This window comes from Camelus bactrianus, chromosome 6, assembly GCF_048773025.1.
Source record: "Camelus bactrianus isolate YW-2024 breed Bactrian camel chromosome 6, ASM4877302v1, whole genome shotgun sequence".
In the NCBI taxonomy this organism is placed as follows: Eukaryota; Metazoa; Chordata; class Mammalia; order Artiodactyla; family Camelidae; genus Camelus; species Camelus bactrianus.
The window spans coordinates 13,975,370-13,997,156 of record NC_133544.1 but is presented as its reverse complement, the minus strand read 5'-3'; the positions used below and the strand labels follow the sequence as shown (position 1 = coordinate 13,997,156).

General features: G+C 37.9%; 1 protein-coding gene across 4 annotated transcripts in view; it reads left to right on the top strand.

Moving 5' to 3' along the window:
• Positions 1–21,787, top strand: part of ZC3H14 (zinc finger CCCH-type containing 14) — a 37,096-nt gene that overhangs the window by 8,865 nt on the left and 6,444 nt on the right. For 2 of the 4 annotated variants that reach the window (XM_074365171.1, XM_074365170.1), the window contains exons 6-12: positions 80–509; positions 1,210–1,370; positions 1,760–1,860; positions 3,551–3,706; positions 15,937–16,011; positions 20,596–20,755; positions 21,499–21,731. In XM_074365171.1, coding sequence (XP_074221272.1) covers positions 80–509; positions 1,210–1,370; positions 1,760–1,860; positions 3,551–3,706; positions 15,937–16,011; positions 20,596–20,755; positions 21,499–21,731 — 1,316 coding nt within the window. The remainder of the gene's footprint in view (positions 1–79; positions 510–1,209; positions 1,371–1,759; positions 1,861–3,550; positions 3,707–15,936; positions 16,012–20,595; positions 20,756–21,498; positions 21,732–21,787) is intronic. The other 2 variants (XM_074365173.1, XM_074365172.1) reach the window with 1 other exon arrangement.

Sequence of the window (21,787 nt, the reverse complement as noted above, 5' to 3'; positions counted from 1 at the left end):
TTATGTAAATATTCTTGGAAGAGTTTAAGGTATTGCTCTAAATTGATAACACATCCTTTTTGTTTTCATTTTTTAATAGACAAACTTACGATGATGGAGCTGCAACCCGACTAATGTCGACAGTGAAACCTTTGAGGGAGCCAGCACCATCTGAAGATGTGATTGATATTAAGCCAGAACCAGATGATCTCATTGATGAAGACCTCAATTTTGTGCAGGAGAATCCCTTATCTCAGAAAAAACCTACAGTGACACTTACATATGGCTCTTCTCGCCCTTCTATTGAAATTTATCGACCACCTGCAAGTCGAAATGCAGAAAGTAGTGCTCATTTAAACAGGTTGCAATTTCAACAACAGCAAAACAGTATTCATGCTGCCAAGCAACTTGATATGCAGAATAGCCGGGTATATGAAACAGGACGTTTGTGTGAACCAGAAGTGCTTAACAACTTGGAGGAGACTTACAGTCCCTTCTTCAGAAACAACTCAGAAAAGATGAGTATTGAGGTTTGTATATACTTTTAAATTCTGGCTTGCTAAGCTGAAAATTGGCAGTTCTTAATACTGAATTGTATACGGAATAAGTAAACACATTGCAAATTTATTTTAAACTGATTTCTCTGCTATTCAACATAATATACCAGTCAGTTTTTCCTCTCCACAACTGGCTTTTACAGATAGTTTACATCTTGTTTACTTTCCTCGGAAGTTAACATTTGAGATATCTTTAACCTTACCTTAAAATTTTGGGAAGGTTTTAAATCAGTTTTAGATCCTTCATGGCAGTTGCTAGTGAACAATCGAGTAACTATTTTATTGGTTTCCTTAGCAGTGCAATATGCTACTGTTTATAAATGAGTGTAAAGCACTAGTTTTTGTTTTAGATAAGGGTTGGCTATTAGGGATATTAGTTGTATTTTGATAAGAAACTAGGGAAATAGCCCATAAATTCTTAATATGCCTGGCTTTTTCTTTAAAAGAAAGAATGTCATAGCTCACAGCGAAAAAGAATGTGACAATGAATATATGTATGTTCATGTATAACTTAAAAATTGTGCTCTACACTGGAAATTGACACATCATTGTAAACTGACTATAATTCAATAAAAAAAATGTTAAAAAAATAAGTAAATAAAAGAAAGGATATTCTGTGAAAGAACTTTGTTATTTTTTGAAACTAAGTAAGTGTAAATTTATATTATTTCAGGAAGAAAACTTCCGGAAGAGAAAGTTGCCTGTGGTAAGTTCAGTTGTTAAAGTAAAAAAACTCAATCATGATGGAGAAGAGGAGGAGGAAGATGATGATTGTGGGTCCCGTACAGGAAGCATCTCCAGCAGTGTGTCTGTGCCAGCAAAACCTGAACGGAGGTACCTGAATATGTTTGTAAATTGATCTTTTATTGCCTGGTGGAGTCTTCTGGGTTTCTTGAAGAAGATACCATGAAAATATAAACTTAATCACATACAAGACTTTTCCATCAGTTTTTCAGAAACACTTAACATTAATGAAAGAGAAATTGCCTAAAATTGGAGAAGATTGCAAATACTAGAAATTGTAATGTGAGTGGGAGGAAGGTTGATCCAAATTCATTTTTTAAAAAAAAGTTATAAGGTTCCAATCCAGTTGGCATTTCCTAAAAACTACAGCTAGTCTGTTCCAAACCTAGAGAAGGATACAACGAAGGTATAAATGGATGGCTAGCTTGTAAAGAACTCAAATCTAAAATTTATCAAAATACTTTTCTTAATTTTTTTAGACCTTCACTTCCACCTTCTAAACAAGCTAACAAGAATCTAATTTTGAAGGCTATATCTGAAGCTCAAGAATCTGTCACAAAAACAACTAACTATTCTACAGGTAATTTAAATGTATTATGTTGACATTAAGAGATTTCTACAACTCTTAAGTAAGTTAGAGATGATTGCTCCACAAAGTGTTGTAAAAATAAAGATGCCTGCCAAACGTCAGGACCAAGGTGAGGCTCAGAGAAGAATAATTAAAGAGAGATTTGAGGGAACTATATTCAATATCTTGCTGTAACCTGTAGTGAAAAAGACTGAAAATGAATATATGTATGACTGAAATATTATACTGTACACCAGAAATTGACACAACATTGTAAACTGACTATATATATACTTCAATTAAATAAATGGAAACAAAATACTAAGGAGCCTAATTCTCTCCATATTGTTTTTAAAGGCTTGAAAATTACTGAATTTCTTTTTTTTTGTTTGAATATTACTGAATTTCAAATTATCTTTGTAAATAAATCCTTTTGTTTGTTTAAAAAAAAGATTTGACCAGTTTGAGAAACTTTCCCAACTGTCAGTGGAACTTAGTTCTTTGAGGAATTGTAATGCCTTTTACTCTTTTGTAGTGTGTGAAATATGGAAATTTTAAAGGGAGTTTTGATAAATATGAGACTTTCATATTTATAGTATTAGAGTCAACATTAGATATGAATTTATATTGTATAAAAGGGAGTAAAATTAGAAGATATTAAAAGGCTGAAATTAGAAAAATTTGTCTAGTATAGAAATAGATTGGTTTCTTTCCTTCTGATAGAACTCATTAGTGGAATATGATGAAGAATTGACTCATTTGTGATGTTCCTGTCCCAATGCTAGTGGAAGTACTGTTATTTTATGAAAGAATATAAAGGTATTAACACGTTTTTAAAACAAGGAGAAGAGTCAGCTGTAATCTGATCTTCCATAAAGCTCATTCTGAAATGCAAACCAAATCATGGGTGCCACATTGCCGTTAAATTCTGTCCTCTATGCCCCATGCGCTGTAGCAAGTGTTCAGAACTTTCTATTAATAAGCTATGATGGTTACCCACTCTAAATTTTTAAATTTTATTTTTATTATGGATTTGATGACTGTTCTTATAGCATTGTTCTGCTTTTCTGTTCTCTTTTGCATCTCTTATGTGACCCCTTCCTTAAGTGAAGTAAACTGCTCGCAACTTTTGAGCCTAATAGTCATCTGTCCCCTTTCTTCTCATCCCTAATTTAACCTTGAACATAAACAGATTTTGGCATATAGGGTAAGGGTTATCAGGCAAAGGCTAACAACTTGACATAATAATTTCCTCTATTTACATTCCCTTGTTTGGTCCGTCAGCAATATTGAATGTTTAGAGTAGTGAGAAATTTAGACATTTACTGTGATCTTGAAATTTCCTGCTTTTACAGTTGTGAGAAATAACGTTCAGATTCTTTCTTTACCTAGGTTGTCTGAATTACAATTTGAAATTGTTATAGAATCATGAAGCAGAACCCAAACTGCATTCGGTTAAAAATGAATACACGTGTGCTACAATGTTTTAATGCCATGTAGTTTAAAATCCATAGATGTTTACATATGTATGGGTAACTATGTCAGGGAATAGTGTAAGGAAAAATGAGGTATTTGTGAACTGTTTCTAACTCCTTTTATGTTCTAAACCCAAGGGGGCATTTATATTTATATGACACTCGCTATTGAGTTTTGATATATTACTGCATTTGGATTTTCATCTTTTTTGCTTTTTATATAAAAGTCTCACAGAAACAGACACTTCCAGTTGCTCCCAGAACTCGAACTTCTCAAGAAGAATTGCTTGCAGAAATGGTCCAGGGGCAAAGCAGGACCCCCAGAATAAATTCACCTATTAAAGAAGAGGAAACAAAAGGAGATAACACAGAGAAAAGTCAAGGTAATAATTTAAATGATATTTCATCCTTACACTGTTTTCATTCGGCATTAAATATTTTCCAATGAGTATTTATGAAATGTTAGTTATACTATGAGAAAAGTGCTCAGTAGACCCCAAAATAGAAAAAGGGACCATAAGGGAAATCTATACCTACACTTTTCAGAATTAAAAAAATCTTATTATTAGGGAAATTTTTAATGTTCTCAAAAATGGAAAGAACAGTGCAATGAATTCCCATGGACCCAGTCACTCAGCTTTAATAATTATCAGTATTTTGCCAGTCTTTGGAAAGCTACTCAAAGATGCATAGATACCTACATTCATCCTTTCGCTATTCCTTCATTCTCTTGAACTTAGTCTTATCTTTAAATCTACCCTCTCTGAGTATCCTGTCTTTGACCTGCCCGATCTTCCTTATTGTCCCAGTGGTACTGCTCTGTCGCCTTGTACCTGACATACTTCCAGCTGATCTTTCTGCTTCCTTTCTCTCAGAGACCCCACCCCCCACCCCCTGCACAGACTCTTCCTGGCTAAAGTGTGACTCTGATCATGTGACTCTTTGTGAGATGAGAACCTTTATAGTGTCTCCCCTGCTATGCATTGCCCAGGACTGATGCCATCAGCCTGGCCTTTAGGCAGCTCCATTATCTGGCCCCAGCCCTTCTCTACTGCCCTCCGGCCTGTTCTTTTTATTCACATCAGGAAAGCTTCTAGTTTGTTCTTTTCCTCTTCTGTTGAGATCTGGTTAAAAAAAAAAAAAAAAAACCTACCAAAACTGTATTTAATACTTTCCTAATGCTGGAGTGTATTTTTTCATTCCTCAGCTGTATCCTTTAAGTTATTCCAGGGTCATCTCAGATTTACTTATTTCACGAAGCCTTATGATTCCATCCTACATTTGTCTCTTCATTCTCTTTTTTTTTTTTTTTTTAAAAAAAGCCTTTGACTGTAGTGTGCAATTTGCCATGTCAGTGTTATGTGCAATTCCAATAAATGATGGACCTGAGAACAGGAAAACCCTCAAAACAGCCAGTAGGTACTAACGGAAAGTTAAGTGGACCAGTTTCTGAAAAGCAGTTGGAAACTGGATTTGAGCTTCAGCAAGGGTAAGAATTTGCAATAGATTAAACCCCATCAAACTGGCTTGAATCTATGATTTCATGATGATATTTTTAAAAAGTAAACCCTTAATTGGTCCTTTTGGAGGATAATAGATATTAATTCATTGTTTTGAAAACCAGAGAAATAGTTATTGAGCATTTATGCTTTCTTCTGGGATGGTGCCACTGGGGAACAAAATAGGACAAGAGTTAGTCCCTGTTGTTGTAAATGGAGTTTTACTGGAACCAAGCCATGCCTGTTCATTTATATATTGAATGTGCCTGCTTTTGTACTACAACCGCAGAATTGAGTAGTTGCAACAGACCATAAAGCCCACACAACTTGAAATAGAAAATGTTTGTCACCTATTGTGGTATAGTAGATGAAAGAAGCATCTCTTAAAATTCTAGGTAATACGTAATAACAAGATGATAGAGTAGATCCCCCCAACTTAACAGTAAATTAATGAATCTAGGAAATAGTCATTAATGGCTCCTAAAACTTTCTTTTTTTTAAGTAAAAATCAGCCATTTGTTCCTCCTCTATGAAAGAATAAAACACTGTCTTAGTCTTGCCAAAGGATTTGAATGGGATTGATCAAGCCTCTGATCCGGCAGTCAGCTTGCAGGAAGTGCAGAGGCCAGAGGAGCGTGTTGGTTGCTGCGCATGACTATGCAACATGCAGAGCGTGGTGTCTGGGGCACTATGTAGGTCAGCCTGAGAATTCTAGATTAAAAGAATAAAAGGGGTGAGGTTAAGCTTTAATGTCTAGTACATACACTGTGTGATAAGACCACAGACTAGATTTACTATAAAAGGCATGCAGTGGTTACTTTTGGAAAGGACCGACTAGGATGGAGCACATGGAGGGAGTCTTGTCAGGTGGCTGACATAGTGCTAGTTTCTTGACCTGGTTGGTAGTTGTAAGGATGTTTTGCCTTATAAACACTCATTAAGCTGTTGCTTTTGTGTGGTTTTCTATATCATTGTTTTGTTTTAAAGTAAAAGGTTAAAAAAAATTGAGAAGGTACCAAGTGCCCGTACTGATGAGGACTGCTAGTACTCTTACTGGTTTCATTTGTTCGCAAGTGCGAAGTGACCCCACGGTCATTGATCAGTGTGCTTGCTCACTGTTTTATAGCTTTGTGACAAATTTTTAAAAATCTAAATATGCACGTGAATTGGCATGAGTTGTTGCTAGTGTTTTCTCATCTTCCTGGTCTCTGCATTTTTACTAGGCTAGCCACCTCACAGTATTTTGCTTTTTCTCTTTTTGTCTTGGAATAATCTGTCACCAGGAGACACCAGTCTTTTCCAAGTTTTTTCAAAGACTTACCACAACAATAATTCTTGCTTTATTGATTATCTTTTTAATGTGTTTTCTATTTCATGGATTTCTGCTGTTATTTTTAATAGATCCATTTATATTTTTTCTTACTTATTTTAGCCTTTTTTTAACATTTGTAAACATTTAAGCTATACATTTCTCTTGACATGCCGTTTTTGCTGCATGTCACAAGGTTTGATGTGTAATTTTTTCATTATCATTCTAATTGTCTTTAATTCCCATTATGATTTCGTCTTTGACCCATAAGTTATTTGAAAATGCTTTTAATTTATAGTATAGGAAGTTTTGTTTTTTTTGTCTTTAAATCTTTTTAAGTTATATGCTGTGTGAGGAGGGTATAGCTCAGTGGTATCAAGGTCCTAGGTTCAATCCCCAGTACCTCCATTAAAATAAATAAATAAACCTATTACTGCCCCACCCCCCATGTTTAAATTGTATACTGTGGACTTAGTTGCATTGTGGTCAGATAATGGATCTATATAATACATATTTGAAAATGGTTGAGGCTTAAGATGATCATTTTTTACCTCTTCCACGTGTGTTTTGGAAGAAAGTGGACTCTAATTGTTGAATTGAGAATTTTGCATTTAGTAGATAAAATTCTACAGTTAGTGTTGTTCATATCTTGACCTTGCTGAGTTTTTGGTCTGCTTGACTTAGTAATTGAGAGAGTTTTGAAATTGCCTATCAGGATGACAAATTTGTCTTAATTTCTCTGTACTTCTGTTAGATTTTGTTTCGTTTATTAACCTAGGTGCGTATATATTTAAATTGAATCAGGAAGGTACATTTTTCTGATGAGTTGAACCTTTCATTTTTATCATTCTCTCTACTAAATGATGCATTTATATTAAACTCAGTTTTGTCTGATATTAATATAGCTATTTAGTTAGTATTTGCCTTATATGTCTTCAGTCTTCTCTGTCCTTATGCTCAAGGCATGTATATCTCTTAACTATCATAAAGCTAGATTATTGTTTTTAAATTCAATCTGAGCTTGCCTTTTATTGGAGAGTTTAAGCCATTCACATTTATGAGAATTATTGATGGAGTAGTTTCTGTCACCTTTGATTTGTATTTGCTTGCTTTCATTTTTTGCCTTTTTAAAGATTTTTTTTTATTACTGTTGTAATTGTTGGTTGCCCAACTTTTTTTTTTTTTTTGTAATTACTTTAAACTCTTTCTGTTTTGTTTTTTTTTTTTTTTTTCCTACTGGTTACCACTGAAATTTTACCACACAAATTTAATTGAACATTCCAAAAGTTAATACTCTAACCTCATTCACATACTGTAAATGGACTTTAGAATACCTTAGCTCCAGTCTTTATTCTCTCTGACTTTACATTGTTTCCAGAGTTTCATTTTGGTCTTTTTTTTAATGCATAACTTGGGCGCCATTATTATTATTGTTATTTTTTGGCACCATTATTATTTTTGTTGTTGTTATTTAGTTTTTTTGTGTGTGAGAGCTGGTTGAATTGACTATTATTATTTTATCCAGGCAGTATTTGCTCAGATTTACGTCCGTGTTTATTTTTTTGTTCTCAGATTTCTTGAATATTATTTGGGAATGATCATTTTCCAGTATTTTTAAGTATTTTTGGAAACTTCTTTAGAACAAGTCTATTGGTGGTAAATTTCCCAAGAGACTGTTTACCCACAGGCACATTTTTTCTTTTGTTCAATTGCAGTAGTTTTGCTGCAAACCCAAATCTAGGTTAACGACAGTTGTTTCCTCTCCACACCCTGTTTGTATTATTCCATTGTCTTCTGTCTTCTAGTGTTGAGTGGACTTCTGTTTTTCTAATTGTCTACTGTTCCTTTGTAGGTGATCTGTCCTTTTTCTGGCTGCTTTCAAGATCTTCCCTTTGTCTTTGGTGTTCTGGAGTTCTGCTACGATGTGTCTAGGCTTGGATTTCCTTTTATTTTTTTCTATTTGGTATATGTTGAATAAAATCTTATATTTAAAGTAGAATATTTTACAGTATGGAATATATGCTCCCAGTAGAAAATTTGGAAAAACAGAACAGATCATTCTTTGCTTCATTATTTTCCATACTGGTTCTTGCAGAGGCCACCACTTTTAAATGCTTCTGTTTATGATTTTCTTTTATTGTCTCCATGTCTGTAATAATATGCTTACACCATTGTTTTTTAATTCACCAACTATAGATGGTATCTTTTGACTTCTTGCTGTGATAAATCAGGATCTAACACACTTTTCCTTGCCTCTAAACCCGTGTAATAAAATCACTATTTTTTACTTCATCTATTGATTATTTTGTAATTTTAAGTAATACACCTAAATACCTATTTCTTATTTGATTAGCTATATCTCAGTATATTTTGACTACCCAAATATAAGGATATTTATGTCCTTTCATTCTTAGATATCTTTTCTCATCTACCCACCTTCTAAATTGTGTCATTTTTACTTTTATATTGCTGAAGAAGATTGAATTTACATTTTGTTCTGTTTATCTAGTTATGATTACCGTGCTTTGTAGGTTGACTGTAAAATTTGAGAACCAATATGCAGCATTTACATCATTAAGGCTCTATAAACATTTCTCAGGGCTGAGTTTACAGCTTCTACAGTTCTTCATTTAGGAGTTCCCTAGAGTTTTTTTTTTTCCCCTTGTATACAGCGTTTTGTTTTTCTTAGATTCTTCTTTTTCCCCCCTGTTCTTCTTGCATTGCCTACCTGTATTATAGTGTGAAGGACTGTCATTTTATACTGTTAAATCTTTGGGTTTCCCTTTTTTCTTAGGTGCCTTCTTGCTAGAGCCTCTGTCCTCTTCTGCTCATCTGACTGATTGCTCTCTAGGTCTGCTTCAAGGCTGTCATTCCAGAATTTACTCCTCCCTGAGTTTGCTCTGCATTTCCTGGATCCCACTTTATCTTTTCAATATAGTCTTCCATTTTGTCATCATGTCATAAAGAAACTTAAGAATAAATCTGGGAGATAAATTTTCTGAGTGCTTAGAAATGTAAAGTATTTGATTGATACTTTGACTTGGTACAGAATTCTAATCCTCAAAAGGTTGAAGGTGTGACTTTGGTATCTTGAGGCTTCTAATGTTCATGCTAAGAAGTTAATTCTTATTCCATTATAAATACGAGGGTTTTTTCCTCTGGAAGTATTTAGGATTTTTCTCTAGGTTGTTCATGTCTCTATAGAACATTGTTTTCAGTTTTCATTGTTCTCTTTTGAAAATTCTGTTAGTTGGATGATAAACTTCCTGCTTTGATTTTCAGTCTTTTATTTTATCTGTCCTCATTTTTGACCCTTACTGGTTGGTTTCCTTCAGAGTCAGTTTTTGTTTGCTTTTTTGCCCTTTCACTTGCAGGCTCTTTTCAACAAGTCTGTGGACACCTGGCACCTAGTGTAGGAAATGGCAGTACAAAGACTTACCTAGAGTCGTGGCGTGGGCTGTGAGCTTTCAGTGGGTTTTGTTTTAAATACAGCAGACAAGGAGCTGTAATTGGCCTTGAAATTGCAGATGCATTTCCCTGGGGGGAGCTTATACTCCCACTAGCTGCCTAGTCTCCCTGGATAATTTACTGAGTTTCTATAGAAAAGAATCTTTTTTAAAAAAAATTAAAAATTACATCTTGTAAATGTCTGTGGCTATACCACTTGCAAAATCTTGCTTTCTGTTTCACACCCTTCGTAGTCTTTGCTTATTGCTCCAGCTGCTCACAGTTGCTTGCCCCCTTGTTCTCTTCATCCAGATTAAATCTCTCAATTTCTTCGCACTATTAGCTCCCAGATTTGTATCTCTATCCTGGACCTTGTGCCAGAATTCCTAATTCCTGTCCAACTGCTTATTCTACATTTCTTCTGGATATGTAATAAATCCTTTTAAACTTGTCTAAAACCTAACTGCTAACAGTCCTGTCCTCCGATCTGCTCTCCCTGCAGTCTCACTTCATTTTAGTTAATGGCAGCTCCACCTTTCCAGTTGCTCAGGCCAGAAACCTAGTGATACTGTTCTTTTTTTTCAAACTTACTGCCATTTTTTTCTTTCCTCTCTCTCTCCTTTTCTCCTTCTCTCTCTCAGCCTCTGTCCCTCCTTCCTCCTCTAGCAAATCCTGTCAGCCTCAACCTTTGGAAGCTATTAAAATTCACCACCTCTTTTCACTTTTGCCACTTTTACCCTAGTCTAAGCCGTCATCTGTGACTTTACTTGATTATTACAATTGTGTCCTTACTGATCTGCTTTCAAACTTCCCCTTCTGCAGTCTTTTCCACATAGCAGCAGAATGATCCTTTTAAGCCATAAATGAGATCACAGCACTCCCCTATTCAGAACCCTCTGACGGCTCCCTGTTATAATCCAGGTTAAAAAAAAAGCCCTTCCTGATTTCTTCACCTACCACCACTCCCTGCCTCCAGTTTGTTCTCCTTGCTTGTCCCGACATACTTGGTGTTTCTCCTTCGGAGCTCAAGGAAGAGCGTGTCTGAGCTACTTTTGCCCTTTCCCTGGAATGTTTTCTTCCAGCTTTCCACATAGCTTGCTCATCTCTGTGAGGCCTTTCCCAGCCCCCACCCCACTTCCCTAACCCACTTTACTGAGGCTTTATTTTTCTCCATAGATCTTATTACTATCTAATAATATTTCATATTTTCATAGTTTAGATATTTTTATCTGGACTCAGGGCTTTAAATATTTTCAATGTAAAATGCGGTTTTGTTTTGAGATTTATCTCCTTACCCTCATCAGCAGAATACAAGCTCTGACCAGGGTTTCGTGTGTGTGTGTTGTTAATTGCTGTGATTGAGTACCCAGAACAGTGCCTGGCATACAGTAGGAGCTTAGTGAATATCTGTTGTCTTAATGAACGTGTCACTCCCACCTTGCATCTCACTTGCAGTTTTCCCAGTGTCTTTTTTGTCTTTTCTGCTTGGCTTCAGCCAGTATTTGTGCATATATTTTCTGTTTTGTAGAGGTGGTTGAAATCTGCAATGATCCCTTCCTTAACCCCCACTCGCTAAGTCAGGAATCTCTGTATTTCTAACCATGGAGTTATTTTGTATACCAAAATCAATTTGGAGTGTGTGCACTCAGTGTATAGTTTTTGTTTACATACACACAGAATGTGTAACAACAGAACTATAGGGAGTGTGATATTTCCTTCCACCTTAGTGGAGGAAGTGGATTATTATCTTAGAAACCCAGTTTGTAATCCACTACTATGTATTGTTAAGGGTTTGTACCCTTTTTAAGTTCTCTACTGCATTATCATGAATGCTCCAGAAGGAGATGCTATGAATACATAAACTTAATGTATCATTTTGGACTGGAAGCATTTTGAAAGACTCTTAGTAAAGAGAAGTTTTTATATTCAGAGAAAACAAGGAAAATCCCCCCTTTATTCCACCCACTGCCTTCCTCAGAGGTAAGCACTGCACTTGCAGATTGGTGTATGTCTGTCATCCTTGGCATTTAAAAAAATATGTATGTGCATGTCCATTCTTTCTGTACAAAGTAGAATTGTATATGTATTTATATGCACAGACGTATGTATATGTAAAAAAGGACTTACTCTGCATGGATTTCTCTGACATGTTTTGTTCCATGTAATGTGTCATAGAGAGATACTTAACGTAGTGATTATGAATTTGGGCTCAGGGAGCCAGGCTGCTTGGGTGTTAAACAAGGCTTTGCCACTTACTAGCTGACCTTAACCTTTCTGTGCTCTGGTTTCCTAAGAATATGTAAACTTTCTCTGCTGGTGGATATTTATGTTGGAATCTGTGGTAGGGTATTTGCTTATTTTGCGTTCTAAAGTTGGGCAGGGCATAATGGGTGAATGACAGGGAGTCTCAGATGGGCTCTTTTTAGGCATCTTGTTTCTTGTGACTGGCTCATCCTGTCAGACCACTTTCCCTGCTTTTCTCATTTAAGTTGTGTTTGCTGCCCTCTAGTGAACCAGTTGGTTTGCACGTGGTTCATGTCTGAGAATGTGTTGCACTTCCTGTCTGCTGTATCTGTCTTCTGTCAGGTCAGCTAGTACTCTTAAAAACTTCCATGTGAATCCAAAGCCTTGTAAGTTATGAAAATTATTTTCTGTCTAAAGATTTTGAACATTAGATTAATTTTATAGATACAGTGAAGAAGTGAATAAAGATTCTTATATAAAGTTCAGCACTTTTTCTTTATTCTGTTACTATGAATGACACCTATTTAACTGGGAAGCCAAAGGCTACAATTCTTTGTAAGAATTCTTTTGGAGAGGCTGTGGGGAGTTGTGTCTACCACCTTGCATCCTTACATTTTGCGCACCTTATTTGTTGCTCAGTGAGTAAACCAAGGTAAAAACGACGTTTCTCAAATTAAAGCTCTGGAGGGACATTCTGTGTTCTTGAATTGGAAGACTTTAATATTGTTAAGATGGTGATAACTCCCCAAATAGGACTTTGAATTCAACTCAATCTCTCTTAATATTTCTGCTGGCTTTTTTGCAAATTGGCAAGCTGATTGTTAAATTCACATAGAAATTAAAAAGACTTGGAATAGCCGAAACTGTTGAAAAATAATAAAGTTGGAGGACTTATATTTTGCAATTTCAAAACTTAACTGCAGAGCTAATCAAGACTGGCACTGGCATATAGACCAGTGGAGTCAAATTGAGAATCTAGAAGTTAACCAATATGCTTTTGATCAGTTGATTTTCAGCAAAGATTCAAAGACAATTCATTGGGGAAAGAATAGTCTTTTCAACAAATGTTGCCAGACAACTGGATATCCATATGCAAAAGTATGAAGTTGGACCCTTACCTTACACCATATATAAAAATTAGCTCAAAATGGATTAAAGACCTAAATGTAAGAACTAGAATTACAAAACTTTTAAGAGAAAAAATAGGTGTAACTCTAAATGAGCTTGGATTAGGCAATGGTTTCTTACATACGGCACCAAAAGCCCGAACAGCCGAAGAAAAAGATAAATTGGACTTTATCAAAGTTAAAAACTTTTATGTTTCAAAGGATACTATCTAGAAAATGAAAAGACGGCCCACAGAATGGGAGAAGATCACCTATTTAATAATGATCTAGTATCAAACCAAGGCCAGGTCCTCCTTTTCCTGATCTTTAAATTCTCACTATATCTTACGTCAGTACAGTTGAATTCCGTTGTTACTACATAAATTTTTAAAGAGGTTTGTCTGTGATCATGGGTCTAGTTACCCTCCCTGCCTTCTCCCTACAAAGAAAATTGACAAATACTGTCCTGTTACTATTTTCAAAGGGAAATGAAACTCAAGATACTAGATAAAACAATTTTAAAATAATCTGAAGCTTGAAAATTATGGGTAACTGAAAGGGGCAAAAGTACATTAAGTTCACATTATATTCAAGTATAAAAAGTACTTCATGTTAAGTTGTTTAATTTATGCTTCACATCTTCTGTGCTCCTTCCCATATGAAGTAAATAATAGAAGATTGTGTGTCATGTCTGCTTCCAGCCAATCAGAAGCCAGATTCTGAGTGTAATAATAGGGTTTATTGTTCAGAGAGGAGCTATATAAGGAGGACTTGACAGGACACAGGGAGCTGCGTGTTAGGGTTTCTTAGTTGTAGCAAAGAAAATGTTGGTCTGGTTTGTTTAGCATTTTCAGATTTACTTTTGAGTTCTGACTCCAGAAATGTACAATCCTATCTTTTCAGTTATAGGTTTTAAAATGTTATTTACTCTTAATACTTCTTAAACTAACAGCCTTGATAACTGCTTTTGCTTTTGATGAAACAATTTAAAGGGCTGTGAGAGAACAATTACCAAATATTAAGAGGGAGAGAGAATTTTATGAAAATGTCTTCAAGGTTTCCATCACCATCTTTACCGACTTTCTTTTCACCTGGGCCAGTTGACTTAGGTTCTGTAACAAGTTCCTCTTGTTCACTGAACGAGCTAGACAATATTTCCCGTCTTTTACGGAAAATATCAACTGATATCAATGAAATAAAAGGAATGAAAGCAGCAATTTTAACAATGGAAGCAAATGTTTTTGATTTGAATGTTAGAGTGCTACAGAATGAAGCAAAAATTTCATCTTTGGAGGTTAAAATGAATGAATATTCAGCATTAGCATCTGAATGCAACAGACAGTTTGAAGGTCTTCAAGAGGAAGATTTTGAATCACAGTCAAGGACTACTGATGTAAAAATAATTGGCTTCCTTAGAAACATTGAGAAAGGTAAAATCTGAGTATGTGGTATCATGTAACTCGACTGAGTTTTCATATGGAGGCAGCAAGTCACAAAGAACTTGAATTTTTCATGAACACTTAATGACAAAGTCAGACTCTTCTACATGATTTAACTTAGAAGCCTAAAACTTAGAATTCCATACTTTTTAGTATAACTCTGTAAAATGATGTTTTGGAAAGAGATGAGTATAGAGAGATGAAACAGTTCTAGATGTGAGAGAATGGTCCTCTTTCGTGTATCTGTCTTGTGAAAATACTTTAAAATGTATGATTCTTTCATTGTTCACTGTTTATATGTTAGAGACCTGTTAGTATTTCAGTTGGAAGAGCGTACTTCCTGTAACCTGATGACATGTCAGTTTCCCAAGCTGTCCTGCAGAAATACGACTGGACCAGATGACACCTGTGTTTCTGGTCAGCTCTTCTGGATTTATTGTGTTTTTACTGTGATAATTTTGGAAGGAATTAAGTTTCTATGTTTTTGTTTTTGTTTTTGTTTTTGTTTTTTTGGCATACCATGAAAGAGTAATGTAATATAACTTCTATTCTAAAAGAAAATAGCTGATAAAAATTTGAACTGATCATAGCTTTTAAAATTAAAAAGACTTTTTAAATGAAACATGGTAGTTGGTAAGCAGTTGCCAACTCACATGTTTGCACTGAGTGAGCAGACTCTCCTTATGAAACTGCCGGTAATAGATACACTTAAAAACTAGCATTACTGATTTTTCAATATTTGAAACCCGATCAGTCACATCCCTCTTTACACTGCACTGTAACACATCTGTTTTAAATCAGCAAGTGAACACTTAATACCTGGTGAGCACTGGGCTGGGGAGGCTCAGAGAAGTGTGACATCCTGCCATCAGACTGAAAGTAGACAAATCAATGATATGTCACTGTTTTGTTCTGCGGTTTAACTCTGAGGGAAGTACGCACCTGTTTAAGAAATTACACACACTCCAGCTGAGCGTCGTTTCTTGCAGGAGATACCAGTGATTGTTTCCGTGCTTTGCTGGGGTAGGAACTGGACAGCAGAGCTTGAGCATCTGCTTACTTTTTCATTTATTCTCCTTGTATCCATTCCAGGCCCATAGTTTGCCTTTTGAGAACTGTGTCCAGCAACTCGGGTGTTACTTTGCAGTTCTGCGGGTAGAAGACTGACTTGTCATAGTGAGAGCCCAGGTGATAGAGGGAGATACTTCTTATGTTGACCGTGCTGTTGGCCATCGCTTGTCTCCCAGGGCACGTGCTAAGGGTCCATGCAGTACCTCCCGTCAGCTTTTGCACTTTTTACCTTTATCACCAGGCTTTACCTCCAAGAAAACGAGCTTCCAGACTGGGAAAACCACTGCCACTTTTGGTTTAACCTGAGTATACAGGTTTTTGTCTTACAGACCTTTGGTCTATAATTATTATTAAATTGTATTGTTGAAGCTTTAAACTATTTTTAAGACTTTCAATTAGGAACCTAGAAAGATTATTTTAGGCTTAATTTCTGAGAAGCACACATGCTGACATTATTTGTTTTTTAAGCTTAGTGAAGTTTTTAAATTTATATTCCAGGAACTCAACAGAAGCAGTTGTTATCTCGACTGCAGATTGACCCAGTAATGGCAGAAACTCTGCAGATCAGTCAAGGTTGGTAATAATCTTAAATTTTCATTGTAATGTAGCATTTTTCAGTTGCTATTTCCATTCCTTACACCTCATTTAATGTATCATGTATCTCTTAGATCCTGCCCTAAGATGCTATATTTAGATCTGAAAATATTTTAGGGCCAGGAGACAAGATGTGCATTTTCTTCATGCTATATGGTGTTTGTGTTTTTCACCTCATTCAGAAACTTTCTTCCTTTGATGCCATTTCACCCAGGTCCCTGGAAACTGTTGGCTGCTCATTCCCCTGCTCCAGGGACCACGTGAGTCCCTCCCCTACTCTCCATCTGAATTTCGCATTGCCCTGAGCTGCTTTAGTGTCCTCCAGCCTGTTCAGCCTTATCCTCACTTCCACTTCTCTTCAGGATCTCATGGCCAGAGCTATCCCTAGAGCTTTCTGCTCTTAGAGCCACTGTAACTTACTGTTTACCTGTCTCCCCCACCCTCAGCACACACAGACACACACACCGCAGGCTACCTCAGAACAGGGGCAAGTGCCGTGTTTTCCCTGTGTTCTCAGTGCCTGGTCCCTGCCAGCTGCATGTTCAGTGCCTCGTAACTGTCTGCTGATGGAGGGAGCCGTTGGATCCCAGCAGGCTTAAAATTCAGATCTTTCTTTCTCCTGCATCCTTCTGTCTCCCCTAAACCTGCCCAGTGTCAGAAACTCTGGTTCCTTGACCCCTCCATATTGGCTCCTAACTGAATTTTCTTCACCCACGTTCAGGATTCACAGTCAGCAACTGTGTTCCCTGACCCTCCCTGGCCCTCTGTCTCAGAAGGGTGAACTTAATCTGTCTCAGGGCTACCTTCTACCCAGATACCAGACCCTGCCCCGCTGATGGACGTTCTGGTGTTGCTACGCTCCTTTGCTTCAGTCTCTGCCTCTCTTCTGGCTTCTCCCTTCTGTCTGTTAAAGTGCTTGAGATATTCTCCACCCTTGATTTGCCCTCTCGTCTGCCAGCATTTCATCCTGCTTTCTACATAAGAGTATCTTCTTTCAGGGTGTTTGACAGCTAAGGTCTGTGTGTATTGTATTTGTACATTCTTTTTGTTTCCTTTAGTCATCTTTATCCATGGTGCACATACAGTTTGAAGCGTCAAGTATTTCTCTGAGGTTTATGAATGAGTATATCCTTTGCTTACCTCCTGTCATGTTTTTTATTTCTCTGAGCCCTTTTATTACCTTTATTTCCTAACATACTGATCTTGTTTCATATATACAGTACTTCCTTTTATTTTTCTGAAGATATTAAAAGTAGTTTTGGACATTTCCCCCCGTCCCTCCTTGGTCTTGTTTTCTCCAAGCTGTTTGGAAAAACTGTCTTTCATGACAGTGGTTTCCCTCCGACGTCTGGGCAGCCTTGGCTAACTTACGTCTAAGAGTGGGGCACTTAAAAAGCTGATTGGCCTCCTGGGTTTACTGGTTGGGGTAAGGTGAGGGGCTTTTGATTCTTATTTGCATGTGGATCCTGCAGTGGCAAGTGATTTGTGTTGCCTGTCTAGTCTGGGGGCACCATGATGTCTTTGGGTTTTTCCTCTTAGGCTGGTTAGCTTCTCCAAAGAAAGATCTTTCAAGAAATGGATTGGTTGCCAGGGTTCTGGGAGCTAAGTGGGGACAAAGGGCTGAGCAGAGAGCCTCAGCGTTAATTACTGTGTAATGTTTACTTAACACCCTCCTCCCACCTGTGTTCAGAATGGTACTTCTTTCAACATGGCTGGCATCTGTTAGTCCAGAAACCCTCTGTTTTTACCTTTTCAAGAGTCTAAAGCTCCATTTCTCTCCAAGGGAGAAAATGGTCAAAGGTTATCAGGAAATGTAACTGCTTTTTAAAGTTTTCATAGTGTACAGTTGGCTTATTTTATTCCAACACGTTTCCATCAGAGACCGTGATGCTTCGTCCGTAAGCCTCTCCAGCACTGACCAGCAGGAAAGCACATCTCCACTTGTTCCAAACATGCCTCAGTACAGAGGTGGGGGAAGGGTGTGCGTCAGAAAAGAGGGAAACAGATGGAGGTTAGGAGGAACTAACTGCTTCTGAAATGGATGCTTGACCCCACTTTTGTGTCCTTTCTCCCCAACCTCTTCCCAGGGGTCCCCGATCCACGCGACATTGCTTCATTGTTGGCTTAAGACTCAGCTTTTGGAGATCTAAGTTAGTTTTCCACTTTCAAAATGTGGTTCTCTTTTTTACAATGATTTTCTTCGGGAGATTTTTAAAAAATTAATCCTTTATTGACATTTTATTGGAGTTTCAGGAGGAAACAGTACGTGGGTTCAGCCTGTGGTCTTTACCTAGAAGATGTCACTAACTCTCCCATCTGTCTGCTTCTCCTTGACCTAGGCTGCTAACAAGAGTCTTGCAGAGGTGACCAGGCTCGTGTGGAGTGTGAAGCTCTGTTTTCCGCGCACACATCTCAGAATTCTGTGGTGTGTGACACTTGCATTCCAGTGTTTTCTTCCTTCTTTGGTCCTTTGGCTTCCAGGACTTCATTCTCTATTTTTCTACTAATTCCTTTTCATTCTCCTTCAACTCCCTTCTTCCTCTGCTACGCCTTAAACTGTTTACTTTACCCTGTGACCTGCCCTCTGCATGGACTTTCTTCTCTTCTATATTCTCCTAAGATGCACAGTAGTAGAAGTGCTTTGCCTCGAAAAGTACAGGGTGGTGAGGAGGGGCAGCAGCCCTCGGACTATACTCAGGACCCTGCCTTTGCCAGCTGTGAGAACTCAGTAAATCAATTAAGAACGCTGAACTGCATCTCGGTTATCTGTGACATGGAGGAAAGTCTGCTTCCTGGGCTCCCTGTGAGGATTCAGTGAGAAGACGGCAGCACTGAATATGTACAGATTATTAAATGTTCTCATTTCACCTTCCATTTTGACTCTGCTTCTCTTATTTCTCTCTCCCTCCTAATGATCAAATCTGAATTTTCAACTTCTTCCTAAACATCCGAGAGCCTCACAAAGACCTCAAAACAAATAAATCTAAAATTGGAATTTATCTTTGTCCCCTTTTAAACCTGTTCTTTCTGTTGTCCTGAGTCAGGTTTCTCCTCTTCCTCTGTCTTTACCATTCGTCCTGCCCTTGCAGGGGAAGGCAGGTCTGCCTCCTGTCTGGTCTGTAGTCGAAAATGAACCTGATCTTTCTGCTAGTGCTGATGTGAGTGTGGAATGTGTCTCCCTCCTGCGTGTGTGAGAAGAGGACAGGGGGTGAGAATCTTGTATCTCAGAGTCTCACCATCTCTCCTGGGCAGCAGCCTCAACTGAGATCTGGGACTCCAGTCCATTCTTACCACCATCTGTTTTTCTAAAAACCAGTTTGCTCGTTCGTGTCACTTCCCTACTTAGAAACCTCTCTTGATTACTTTTTACTTCTAGACCAGAATCCAAACTCATTGACAAATACAAGATCCTTTAGGCTTCCTCCTTCTCGTCACTTACCACCTCAGCCCGCCACACACCCCTCCAGCGGCACCACGTGTCTCTCTGTCTTCAGTTCCTTGTGCCTTAGGAAGCCCCTCCTGTCTCCATTGCCTCTGCCTGAAAAATGCTCTGTTTATTCTCCTGCTCTCCCTCCTAGTTTATTCCTGCTCATTCCTTTAATACCTGTTTCAGATGCTCATCCTCTGTAAGCTTTTCCTTGATTCCCAGCTGGAGTAGGTTGCTTTGTATTCATGCCTTTTTTGGATCACCTTTTGGGGCATGTTCTTTTGAAATTGTGTATACATCTGTTTCGCTATTTTTTTTCTTTGTGTACTTAGCACAGTGCTCTCAAGTGTTCAGTTTGTTCAGTGAATGAACATGAATAAATATCCTGTGAATTTTGGTCTCTGTTATTTGCCTGTTAATTTTAAGAGAAGTACACTCATTAACTTTAGCCAGCAGATTGCCTGTAGATAGGTTAGCCATCTCCATCCTGGGCTCCAGGTCTCAGTGTATTCTGTGAAGTAGTTGAGCTTAAGAACCATATTGTAGATGGTGTGATCTGTGGCTGCTTGCATTAAAGATCAGAGTTTTCCTTGCTGTGTTTTTACCAGAGCCCATTCATCTTAAAATTCCCTTTAAAAGTAGTCATTCTACAGCTAGGCAGAACGTTCGCCAGTGGAGTTCTTTTCATCAGGATGTGTTTCCTCTGTAAATGGTACTGTGCAGAATGAACAGAACAGATTTCAGACAGATTTTTTAAAGCAGTCTTTATATCATAATTCTAGGGCACATTAGGACTCTTCGTTCTTTGTTTTTAGAAAATATTGTTGGACTTAAAGTGAGTTTATATTGTTAATAATATCCGCGATTAGATGCCTCATGGAAGATTCTTTTATACTGTAGGCAGGAAGCATTCACTAGAATCCCTTGGTAATGTGTTGTATGAGGAGAGGAATACTTGACTTCTTTGAAAAGATGTTTGGCAGCAAATTGTAGCCTTATTCCTGAGTAGAACCATTGTAATTTTTCTTTGAAAATAATTACAAATATATAAGATTGACATTCTTCTCACGTGTGTTGTGTTGGGAATGCAAGCTATATTCAACAGTAAACATTTGTGGCCAATTTTTTTGGCTCAGATTACTATGACATGGAATCCATGGTCCATGCAGACACAAGATCATTTATTCTGAAGAAGCCAAAGCTGTCTGAGGAGATAGTAGTGGCACCAAACCAAGAGTCGGGGATGAAGACCGCAGATACCCTTCGGGTACTGACAGGACACCTTATGCAGACACGGTAGATGGTTTCTTTTTCTTGCGTAGCTAACTCGTGTTGACTAGATCGTGGAGGTTAACCGCTAGTTCCCAGCCCCCCCATCCTAGCCCCCAGTGTAGAGTGCTTTATTGATTCAGTGGTTAGGCCCTGAATCATAAGGCAAATCCAGTTTTCAAAAATTCCAGTTCATCTTTCTTGTTCAGATATGCATTATCCTACAGATAAGTCAGTATATGATTTAATTCTATTAATAAGATTCTTTATGCACATCCAAGAAATTTTAAAAGCCAGGTGATCAAAATCAGAAAATCTCACCAGAGCTAGCAGATTGGATTGGGGTGATTATTGCCTTGGATAATGGACTAAATGTTCTGTAAAGGAACAAACATACAGATAATGAAATTAGTATAAGTATAGAACTGCTGGCTGTCGTGTTCTGAGCATAGGTAGATGCCGACTTTTGAGTTTATTTCCTCCATGTGACCCTCTAAGGGTCAGCTGGATGCCAGGGGTCAGGGTTGAGGGGAGATTGCCCCTAGAGCAGCCTGAAGGGTCGCTGGCGTTGGGCTGCAGTGCTCGGCTGTAGCCCTGGTGTGTAGCAGGAATCCTCCAGTGCTGTACCTGGAAGTCCTACCAAGTCGTCTTGGTTAATGAACAAACTGCAAAGCAAGTAAGGGAGCAATAGTTCTGTTGAAGGGCATGTTAGGAGGCTCAGCTTTTTGTGCGTTTCCCTAATTCTATGGTATTTTCTATCTGTCTGGCAGAGATCTTGTACAACCAGATAAACCTGCAAGTCCCAAGTTTATAGTGACGCTGGATGGTGTCCCCAGCCCCCCAGGATACATGTCAGATCAAGAGGAGGACATGAGCTTTGAAGGAATGAGACCCGCACACCACAGCGCAGCCTCACACGAGGGACTCGCGGGGCTCCTCCACCCGCAGCAGTGGCGCTTGCTGAGCAGGCAGCTTGAGGACCCAGATGGTAGCTTTCCAAACGGTGTGTGGGGAGCTCAGACTTGCCTTCTCAGGGTGCTGTCACTGTGGAGGACGTCT